Below are 11684 nucleotides of genomic sequence, written 5' to 3' on the forward strand. Positions count from 1 at the left end.
ATTGGATATAAAAATGATATCGTTGGTCGATTAGATTGTTAAATTTATTAGATTTGAGTATTGCTATAGCTAATTTATATAATTCCATCGGAGTTGTTAACTAAATACCCGATTCTACGTATTGTTATTTAATTAAATTATATAATAGCGAGAAATTGATAAGAAATCCGTAGAAATATTTCGAAAATTATATTTAATAAATGGTAGCTTAATAAAGAGGAAAAATGAAGATTTGTATTTCGATAGTAATGAAATATTAAAGAATTAGTAGAAATTGTACGAATAAGATTTAATATTATATTTAAAAGAAATTACGATATTCTTGATATATTAATTGTGTGTGGTATAACTCATTATAGGATACGGAGGTGAGGTGAAATGACTGACAATTAGCGGTTGAGTAGAAAGAAAAGTTGTAAGATTGAGGTAAGTAAATAATTAGTATTATCTATATATGTCTCCATTATTTGTGGTTTTACTGTTATCTGAATTTGTGGCTCATGCTGATATGGATTTATTTGAAAGTATATGAATGATGGATGATTTGATTTGATTGATGGTATTGTGTACGAGGAATGAGAAAATACGTTAAAATATTATGTTTGTTGTTTGATGTGTTGTGGATGTCTAAATGAGAATATGGATATACTGTTTTACGCTACTAGTTGCATACAAGAATGGTGATACGTGAAAATAAAGGAGTGGTGGAAATTGAATATATATTGTGGCGTGAATAACCCTTGACGTGTTGAAAAGCCTATAAGGCGAAATGAAAAGAGCTTTGATGCGATATGAGAAAGAAATGAAATGAAAAGAGCTTTGATGCGATATGAAAAAGATGTGATGTGAAAAGAGCTATGATGCGAAATAAAAGAGTTATGATGCGAAATGAGATTGATGAGCCGGCTCTCAAGGGGATTCACTTAAATTTATATGACGGTGAGATTGAGTTGACGGGAAAAACACGATATCACCTTCTGGTAAACAAACTAGGGAAAAAGAAAGTTCAATTGATTATTTTATTGTGAGATAGCTATGTGGTGTACTACAATTGATTATATTGGAGTTAAATTGACTGTAATCCATGCATGTTGCCTACTTGTCATGTTTGGGCTGTGTTTGATATACATATATAGATAGGGCTAATTATTTACTTACTGAGTGGCAGGCTCATCCCTCTGTTGACATTTTCTTTCAGGAGTAGACTTTGAGGTATCTGACTGTTGAATAATAGGTCTACGCACTATACTTAGTCAGGTTAGGCCAGTATGCTGTTTCTCCTTTTTGTCAGCTAGAGTACAAATCTTATTTTGTTTGTATAAAGAGAACGTAGGAGCGGAGATTAACTGTGGTGGACTACTCGTGGTGTTTGATTTATATATATGATGTTGTGGGTTGATTATGTTGTTATGACATTGGAATTACGTATTCATATGGATTAAATTATTATGTGCATTTATATTTATAAACACAGGGATTGCTATAAGTATGACGTTTAGGGTAGATATAACCCTTATAGCGAAGGGGGTGCTACATTACAATACCTCCTTTAAAAAAATTACAAATATGTTCCTTAAATGAGAAATATCTTAACAAACATTTTCTTACAATGAACAAAAAATACTTATATAATAAAACTACCTCTATATAGTGATTTTGATAAAAATTAGATAAAATGTCTAGAAAATCGTAGATTCTTATATTTTTCTTAATTTAAATCATGGTTTGCTTATGTTGCAGTATTGTTGATGGAACATAGTGCTTTATATATTTTGTCTTTTATGAGTGTTGATATTTTGATGTGAGCTACTTACATGATGTCTCTCTAGCTGCACATACAAAATATTCCAAATTTCCAAAATTCAATTTTTTGTTTTCTATATTACTTTATTCATCAATTCATCCTTTCAATACCATACAATTGGCCTTAACAGAGCATATATTTATTTAAAAGTATGTGCCGTTGGTACCAAAATTAAAGCTTGTTTATCATATAACATCATACTTCTTTAATTTTTTTTTTCCATTTCCACTTGAATCAGTATAAAGAATAATTAATGAACACACCTCTATGACAAATCAAGAACATTAAGTGTTTCAAGAAATACACTGAAAATCAACATAAATGCAGCTCACATCCCATCATAGTTTATTCATAATAACATACATAAATTTAATTTTTTATTTCAATTCCATAATAAGAACTGACAAAATTGCAAAATTAATCCTGTAAGTATAGGGGGTGGCAAAATTAGTCCTGTAACTATTGAACTGGTAATTTTAGTCATATATGTTTTCATTTAGTGGAAATTTTGGTCATTCCTCCCAAAATTATCCAAAAATTAGCCGGACAAATTGGGGCTTAGGGTTCCGATTGCCAACTGGTCCCAACTTAAACACGTGGTATCTTACGTGTTTGCTAATTGGTAATTCTGGTCGGAAGGATCAAAATTGCCACTAAATTAAAATATATAGGACTAAAATTGCCACTAAATTAAAACATAAAGGAGAAGTCAACCGATGATGAGGCCATGACGTGGATGTACCATTACAGAAACTCATCAGAGGGATGTGTGCGCCATGGGGAGCGAATACAAGGGTGTTGGTGTGCTGGCGAGATGATCGCTGGTGAGGGAGACAGAAAAACCAATGGTGGACGTGGAGAAAAAGTGGCGAAAATAAAAACAAAGAGAACCAACCGAATAGTTGAAAAAAATGGATGGGCTTGGGGGCAATCAACTCGCCGGAGGATGGGGAGTTGATTGGTGGTGGTCTTGAATAGTGGGTAGGTTGGACGGTGGTGAATTGAGAAGAGAAATAAAATAATTCTAGGTTTTACGATAAGACTATAATCAACAATTGGGGGCACGTTTGAACTCCGATTGAACACATGCTATAGGGTTGGAATCAGCGTAGGACGGCGAGTGTAGTGGTGGTATGCGTGGCCGTAGATGCGTCGGGAAAAAAGTTTCAGCGACCGACTTAGTGGTGGTGGTTAACCATTTTTTATCACGTCAGCATCCATGTAATGTCCATTTGTCGCCGAAACTCTAATCCCCCAATTTGATTTGTTAATTTTCGATCACTTTTGGCCGGGAGGACCAAAATTGCTACAATTTTAAACATAAAGGACTAAAATTGCTAGTCTCATAGGTATTGGACCAATTCTGCTACCCCTCTATACATACAGGACTAATTTTGCAATTTTTTCATAAGAACCAAACACACACTTGTGACAAAACTAACAACAAAAAGAAAACACAAAGCAATTGGGATAGGCGCTTGGTATGGATTGAGTCCTATTTTATTTTTGGGATGGCGTTTGGGATGATTTTAGGATGAAATGATGTCTGTCTGAAAACACCTCGTCGAAGAATATTTCGGATGGTTTGATGAAGCCGTCCTACAATTTGGAATGGAATTTGGGACAGCCTACAAAGCCATCCGAAATTTCATCCAAAGGACGAATAATTGAAATATAAGTTTGAGATGGCCTTACGGATGGTTTGAGACAACCTTTGGGACGTTTTTTCTTTTTTTATTTGAGATGGATCCATTTGGGACGACTAATTAAAATATAAGTTTGGGATAGATTTACGGACGATTTGGGATGTAATTTTTAAACTGAACGTAGTATGTTTTGAATGATTTTTGGGACGGCATTTGTGATGTATTTTTTCTTATTTGGGACAAAATGTCGTTCCAAATTTCGTCCCTATTTTTAGTTAAATTTTTTAAAATAATAATTTTCTTTTTCCATTTTTATATTTTTTATAGGGCAAAATTTTACTGTATAATATAGGATTGAAGACAATATTTTTCATATGAAAGAAATTAAAATTAGATAAAATAATTTAAATATAGTGTCTAGTTCAGAATTCTAATTTTAAAACAAAAATATTAAAATTTAAATCCTAAAGTAACAAGTAGGGCGAATGCTTGGATGAGGCTCTACAACTTTTTCGTCCTATTATTGCATGGACTGCTCAACTGGGGCATTAACAATTGGTAGCTGGTTGGGGAACAACATTTGGATCCCCATTTTGTTGAAGAGCATGCCCAACATAAGTTTGATTTTTTAAAGCAGTATTGAGACAAGAGGTTCTGGCTGCGAGGTGGCATTAGATGTTGATGCTCTGTGGTCTTTGGTAAACGGGGGAGCGGGATCTGATGTTAATGCCTCGGCCCAAAGTTTTTCTTCCTCTAAGGGTGTGACACTGGCAGCAGATGAGCCACCCTCCTCCGGTGGCTTCGACTGTGAGGCATGCTCCTCGAGCATCTTCTAATGTGTCTCCTGAGAATGAGTAAGATATAATACGTTAGTAAAATATTAATTTTTTTTAAGGAAAAACAAGAAGTGTAGCTTACCACTACCTCTTCTGCCCCGCGAACTACTTCAGTCGTCGTTGGCTTTCTTCTTGTAGCAGGCAACAAATACCTCCATTCGCTGAGGTGGCTAGCCTAGCAGAGCCTCAAGGCATCTGGAAGCTAAAAGCCCACAACAAATATATTCAAGTAATATATATTCACCAAATAAATTCAAACAATTACGTCAATAAAAAAAACAAAGTAAATATACACCACAAGTTAATTCAAGCCCTGCATATTTATATATATAATCAAATATCATATATATATATATATATTATATACAATTAGACCCCAAGATGGATAGTGGTAACAGAAACAAGTTAAGCAGATAATATAAGTGAAAACGTATGCCATCCACACTATGATAACACAGTTTCATCATCTTTAGTAAATGCAGAGAGAATCAGATTATAGAGGATTTCCAAGAATTTGTAGGCCAAGAATCTAGTAAATGTAAGAGAATAAGAGCCCCTGTGGACTGAAGAATCATTACAAGATAATAGCAAACAAACAATTATATGAAACCAAATTTCATGAAGTGCAGTGATTAACTTATTGTTTTAAACCAAAGAAATTAAGAAATGCTTGAAACCAAATGTTCGAACTCAGTATAGTAGTAATACATGTGAAAACTGGCAAGACGATCAAGCAAGCAGCTAAACTGACAGGGAGTAATTTGAAGAATTGATAGCCATCTCGAATTTGATAGGATTGAGAGGCTGCTATATACCAGTCCTCCTCATCTAAATGCTTTCTACTTTTATTCTCAAAGTTAATAAATTGAAACTTCCGTCATCGCAAGCAATATACAGTATACCATTAAGACATTTCATTAAGCAATATACATGTATTGAAAATGAGGAAAACAAAATATAGAAATGCTTGAACTAAAGGAAGGAGAAAATGAGCAAACAAATAATTTCCAGTAAGACATTTAATCACACATTTACACAAAAAAAAAATCCAAAAGAAAATGAAAACAGTAGAAATCAAATAAAAGTATCAGTCCTCAAATAGATTGAAGAGGGAGAGAGAGAGCGACATACCTTGAAGAGGAGAGAAAGCGCGAGAAGCGATGAGCGACCATCGGTGGTAACACAACCGCGATGAGAGAGAGAGAGACAGAGATGTGGTGAAATGGAGATGAGATTACGGATTTGAAACTAAGTCCCAAATATATATTAGTATTTTTGGACGACATTAGTAGTTCCAATTATCGTCCCAAAGATAGTGACTTATTAAAAATTAAAAATAAATAAAACATCCATTCTAAATACATAAATAGACATAAAAGGTGATCAATTTGTGAAACAACACATTGTATAAAAAAGAACTGTAGTAAGTTTTATATGTTTACAATATCTCGTAAATGTATATTCATAGTTGTAAGTATTGTACTGATGTAACTGTGATTCTCTATTTTACTAGTGTATTATTCTATCGGACCATCCGGTTTCAAATATATCATAATTTTTAAGCCATACTAATTTATAATATAGGGCAGTGGCCACAACCACCTAGATTCTATATATACTAGGCGTATGTGACGCATTCATTATGTGTGCATAAATTATTAATTTTTAATGAAAGAAGACAAATAAATACATGAGTATAAATTATTTAAAATAAATAGTATAGAAAGAAAATAAATATTTTTAGATGATTCCATAATACATAATATTTCAAAAAGAAAAAATGAGAAAGAAATAAAAGTAACTTAGAGATTGTAAGGAAGAAAACAATTATTACCCCCAGAAAGTAGTTATTCACAGACCATGATATGAAATTTATTGGCAAAATTGTATTTTTCGTCTTGCAAAATATATACAATGTCTACACTTTTAGTTCTTCACTTTATACAAAATTTAAAATGATCGCAAATTAAATTTTTTAGATACATTTTGTCCCGGACTTTTATATTTGAAATATATTTTTTTTTATTCAATCATAAACAAATTATCTACGGTATTTGAAATAATATTGTTTGATCTTTAAAGTAGGAATGAAAAACACAAAGTATGGAGAGGGAGATTCTAGAAAAATAGAGAACTGACCCCACAAACAATACCAACACAATGCTGTGAATTAATGGTTTTCTTGAACGGGGCATGAATCTGATGCCACCTGTTGGACTTTTGTGTTTCCTATTTCATCAACCCCTAATCATATGTTCCAACTATGATCGCACAATTAATATTCCGCCACAACTACCAACTACATGTATATCAATACTTCACTCATTTTTCTCTATATAAACACTACCACCTTACAGGTTTTCTCCACACCAAAACTTGCCTAGTGACCTATTGCTAGAAAAGAACACTGAGCTCTTTGTTCTCCTGTCATTTGAGATCTTTTAACTACAATGGCTGGAATTATCAGGCCAATGTGCATTCTCCTCATTGCCGCCGTCTTGGCCATGGCAGTTGCCCCTCGCGGTGAGGCAGCAATAGGCTGCGGCACGGTGGTTTCATACCTGAATCCATGCCTGCCATATGTAACCAACAAAGGCCCTCTAGGCAGTTGTTGCGGTGGAGTTAAGGGTCTGTATGGAGCAGCCCAGACTGCACAAGATCGTCAAAGCGTGTGCAGCTGCTTGAAATCTCTCGCTGGCTCATACAAAGATGTCGACCTGAACAAGGCCGCTGGACTCCCTGGACAATGTGGCGTCAACATTCCCTACAAGATTAGCCCTTCCACTGATTGCTCAAAGTATGTACATCTCTTGTTTTCATCTTTTTTTTTTAAATAATTTTTAATTTATTTGAATTATTGCATATAAGAAAAGGCAATGAATTTATAATTTTTGGTGTTTTGTTTTTGTTTTGCAGGGTGAATTGAGGAGGTATGTTCAGAAAAATGGCCTTCTACATATATAAGTTTGTAGCAGTATAAAATAAAGGTTGGGTCCTATGAGCTGACCCACCCAGGGTACTCCAGAGTTTTCTTCCCATGATGGACTGATGTGAAATCAATAGCAAATGATGAATAATACCAACTTTTCTATATGCTCACATTTGTACTTGTGTTATTTATTCATGTATTTTTTTTCCAATTGTTCATAACTCTGCAACATTTGATGATTTAAAGTTGACAAATAAAAAAGAAAAAAATGTATAATTTTAATTCTATAAGTATAAGGTGGTGGCCACATAATAAAACTGAACGAAATATTAATAATCTTCAAAATTAAAGAACTCACACATGCCAAGCCTGCGCTAAGTTTTGGAGAATATAACATTTTTCGATGACATCTAAACTAAATATGCTATTTTTTATTTTTCTTATTTTTTTAATTACGGTTCCTCATTTCAAATTTAAAATTGAAGAGGACCAAAAGTGTCATCCCTATAATTCTAAGACCGAAATTGTATTGTTTTAGAAACTACGTAACTCCCATATCATTGTTATGCAAATAAAACTATATCTATACCATATTTATAAGTATGAACCCATAAGTGTTTGTTCCTATTGCCTAAAGACGTTCATATCCTAATTTAAATAATATTTTTCATAATAAATAAGACTAAGATTTTGTTATATAAAAAAGAACATAATTCTATCCATGAAGGGAACTATGTAGTAGTCTTAATTCCTCAAAACTACCAATATATCATAATTTTAGAATGAAAAGTGTTTCTAATTAAATCAAAATAAAAAGACACATAAAATTTAACGAAATTAATTTTCATGTAACAATTTCATCGGTTGATTTCCCCTGTTTCCTTTTTGTTTGCCACATTAGCATCCACATAGAATGTTGACTGTGTAAGTGAAGTTCATTTGAATAGCGAAATTGTAAGTCCTAATTTAATTTGTTAATTTTCGACTATTTCTTAGGGGAAAAACCAATATTGCTATATAAAACATAAAAGACTAAAACAGAGCCTCTTGATGATATGAGGCAATGGATCTAAATAATTAGAAAATTTAACTAATAAGATGACTTAAATAGTTAATTTATTTTGCAATGGGTATATTATTAATTAAACTAGTTTGTTATTCGTATTCATTAATTAGTTGTATTAACTAGTTTTTAATTTATTGTATTCGTATTAAATTTTGATTTATTGCGATCTATAATTGATTAAAAGATTCTTAAAATTTATTACTTAATTATCTCAATTTATAAACTAATCATGAAGAAAAAATGCACAAGGAAATTCTTCACATATTCGTCCAAAAATAAGTCAAAAACTTTTGTGAGGAATTTGCAGTGCTCGTAAAATAGTCATCGCAAATTCGTCCGAAAATCCGTTATACTTTTGTTGACCCATTTGAGACAGACTTGAGTTGTGGTAAGACAGTCGTCACAAAGTCATCACAAACATTCATTATAAATATCATGACGAACTTGCAACGGATAATTAAGTGTTCATTACAAAATTCGGCACACAATTAATTTCAGAATTTTTACAGTTATTCGTTACAAAATGACCGTTGCAAAATGAATATCTGGTTTCATCACACAAATGAATTTTGGGAAGAATTTTTGAGTAGTTGCAAAATTATTCTGACTCGGTTGAAAATTATAGCCACTTGACGGGACCACTTGACGGGACCAACTATAAACGATGGTCACAAAAGTTGCTCATATTTTTTGAACAATTAGACGTGGATTATCTGTTGTTCCAGAATCCACCGAAAACTCCAGTAGAAATCTCCACTCTTGCCATTACTGCAACGGCAATTCCCGCAGAAGGGACGACTACAAAATCTGAGCATGAGACAAAATTGAAATACGATAGAGACAATAAAACGGTGAGAGGTCATCTGCTTAATCATATGAATAATTCTCTGTTAGATTTATTCGTCAATTATAAGAGTGCCAAAGAAATCTGGACTACAATGGAGGCCAGATACGGAGGTGATGACGCTGGAAGAAAAAAGTACGTCGTCGGCAAATGCTTCAATTTCAAATGGTCGATGAGAAGCTTATAATGGACCAAATCCATGAGTACGAGAACCTAGTAACTGAAGTGCTGAGCGAGGGTATGAAAATGTGTGAAATTTTACAAGCCAACGTACTACTGAAGAAATTCCCTCCTACTTGGAGTGAATATCGCAACCACTTGAAGCACAAGAAAAAGGATCTAACACTTCAAGAACTAATCAGCCATATGAGAACGGAGGAAGCAAATCGCCTAAAAGATAAGGAAACTTCTCTCTCTTCTGTTTCAGTCAAAACTAACCTTGTGGAGTCTATTGGATTTAAAAATAGGTTTCCCCAGAATAAAGGAAAAGGCTTTCAAAAGAACAATCAACACAAGACGTTTAAAGGACCTGACGGGAAAATCCAAAAGCACAAAATATCGTGCTACTGCTGTGGGAAACTAGGACACAAAGCGTATTAGTGCTACCAAAGAAAGGATCAACAAAAGACAAACCAAAAACCAACTACTAAATCTACTCCACAAGTTAACCTAGCTGAAAATGATGAGATCATCGCTGCGGTAGTTGTAGAAGCCAACTTGATAGAGAACAAAGAAGACTGGATACTAGACACTGGCACGTCCAGACATTTTTCCTCCAACAAAGCACTATTCCATGAACTTAGCGACGCAATGGACGGCGAGTGTGCCTTCATGGGAAACTCTACAACCGCCGGAGTCTTGGGTCAAGAAGCAGAGTGGCTGAGAAACTTATTGGGAGATGTGCCCTTGTGGGGGTCAACTGTGTCACTGTCTCTGCACTGTGATTCCCAAGTTGCTATTGGAATTGCCAAGAACTATGCTTACAATGGCAAAAGGAGACATATTCGTATCAGACATGAAGCAGTAAAATAACTCCTAAAGAATGGGATAATCTCCTTGGATTATGTGAGGTCCGAAAGGAACTTAGCAGATCCTCTCACCAAAGGACTAACCAGGAGAATTATCTTTGAGTCTTCGAGAGCAATGGAGTTAAAATCCCTTAATTGATGAAATATGGTATTGACCATATAAATCCATAGCCCTGTGTTTGGGTGGTTCTAATAAGGACTTAATGAATAACTCTGACTTTGTTTAGGAATATAGTCTCATAGCTCAGTTGTTGAGTGGTCTATAGACTTGATGAAGCTATCTGGATGAGTGTGGAGGTGGGCCGCCTTCCATGAAAGAAAGATGAAAATTCTTTCTGGAGCACTCATTAGAACCCAAGGTGTAAGCGCATGGCCATTACTAGCACTTGGAACATTATCGCGGAACAACGAACAAAAATAACACTTAGAAATGAAATGAGAGAAAGGCGCTAGAAGGGAAGAAGAGGCTCTCAATATTTTTTAGTATATAAATGAAGGAGAACTCATGCCTATTTATAGAGTCAAGACTAAGTTGGTGAAATAAATTGGACTCTATCCAATCCTTATAATCCAAAGGATATAATAGAACAAAAGTGGATTTGTTTGTTAATAAGCTAAAAACAAGGAAAGTGACTTGGTCTCTTATTAGTCATTCCTAACATTAACTACAATGGCTGGAATTATCAGGCCAATGTGCATTGTCCTCATCGCCGCTATCTTGGCTGCGGCAATTTCCCCTCTGGGCGAGGCGACGATAGGCTACTACACGGTGGTTACATACCTGACTACATGCCGGCCATATTTGACCAACAAAGGCTCTCTAGGCAATTGTTGCAATGGAGTTAAGGGTCTGTATCGCATAGCCAAGACTACACAAGATCGTCAAAGCGTGTGCGGCACCTTGAAATATCTCGTTGGCTCATACAAAGGTATCCACCTGAACAAGGCCGCTGGACTCCCTAGACAATGTGGCGTCAATATTCCTTACAAGATTAGCCCTTCCACTGATTGCTCGAAGTATGTACATGTTTTGTTTCCATCAATTTTGTTTTATTTTCTGTAACAATTATTAATTTATTTTACTTCTTGTTTGTAAGAAGGTCGTTGTGTTCATAAATTTTTGTTAATTTTTTATTTTGCAGGGTGACCTGACAAGTTATGTTCAAAAAAATTATCGTCGACATGTACAAGTTGTTAGGCATATATATAAAGATTGGGCCCTACGAGTAGGCCCACCCAGAGTGAATGTAGTGTTTCTTCCCATGATATACTATTGTTCAATCAGATGAATCAATCAATGTAGCAAATTAATACTACCTTTTTATATGCTCTTATTTAATGTGCATTTGTGTTATTTTTCTTACACTAATGACTCAATAACAACTAACAAATTTGATGCTAGTATCAGTGTTTAGTTAATTTGCAAATAAAAGGAGGGTGTCGCGCCCTCCTCACCGCGGTCGTCGCCGATATCTTCAAAGGCGACGTGGGAGATCAGCGTCGCCCAGAAGAATGGTGGGGGAGGGAAGGG

At 34.5% G+C, this 11684-nt stretch overlaps 2 protein-coding genes and 1 long non-coding RNA gene across 4 annotated transcripts; 2 read left to right on the forward strand and 1 right to left on the reverse strand.

Moving 5' to 3' along the window:
• On the reverse strand, positions 3874-5517 carry LOC110012740. Of its 2 annotated transcripts, none has more exons than XR_002287951.1 (3): positions 5418-5517; positions 4375-4488; positions 3874-4294 (listed from the first exon to the last, which is right to left on the reverse strand). It is a non-coding gene; the product is annotated as an uncharacterized LOC110012740 (long non-coding RNA). The 2 variants fall into 2 exon arrangements; XR_002287950.1 differs by having other exon boundaries at positions 4369-4488.
• LOC105171986 (non-specific lipid-transfer protein 2-like) lies at positions 6641-7385 on the forward strand. The gene is made up of 2 exons (XM_011093289.2): positions 6641-7083; positions 7203-7385. Exons 1-2 carry the CDS (start codon positions 6737-6739, stop codon positions 7210-7212), a joined length of 357 nt encoding a protein of 118 aa, XP_011091591.1. The 5' UTR covers positions 6641-6736; the 3' UTR covers positions 7213-7385.
• LOC105172107 (non-specific lipid-transfer protein 1-like) lies at positions 10824-11305 on the forward strand. Its single transcript, XM_011093444.1, has 2 exons — positions 10824-11185; positions 11296-11305. The coding sequence occupies exons 1-2, from the start codon at positions 10824-10826 to the stop codon at positions 11303-11305; spliced, it is 372 nt and encodes a 123-aa protein (XP_011091746.1).

This window comes from Sesamum indicum, linkage group LG10 (genome assembly GCF_000512975.1).
Source record: "Sesamum indicum cultivar Zhongzhi No. 13 linkage group LG10, S_indicum_v1.0, whole genome shotgun sequence".
Taxonomy (NCBI): domain Eukaryota; kingdom Viridiplantae; phylum Streptophyta; class Magnoliopsida; order Lamiales; family Pedaliaceae; genus Sesamum; species Sesamum indicum.

Coding starts and splice junctions, on each gene's coding strand:
- LOC105172107 (XM_011093444.1), top strand. CDS start 10,824: ATGGCTGGAATTATCAGGCCAATGTGCATTGTCCTCATCGCCGCTATC.
- LOC105171986 (XM_011093289.2), top strand. CDS start 6,737: ATGGCTGGAATTATCAGGCCAATGTGCATTCTCCTCATTGCCGCCGTC.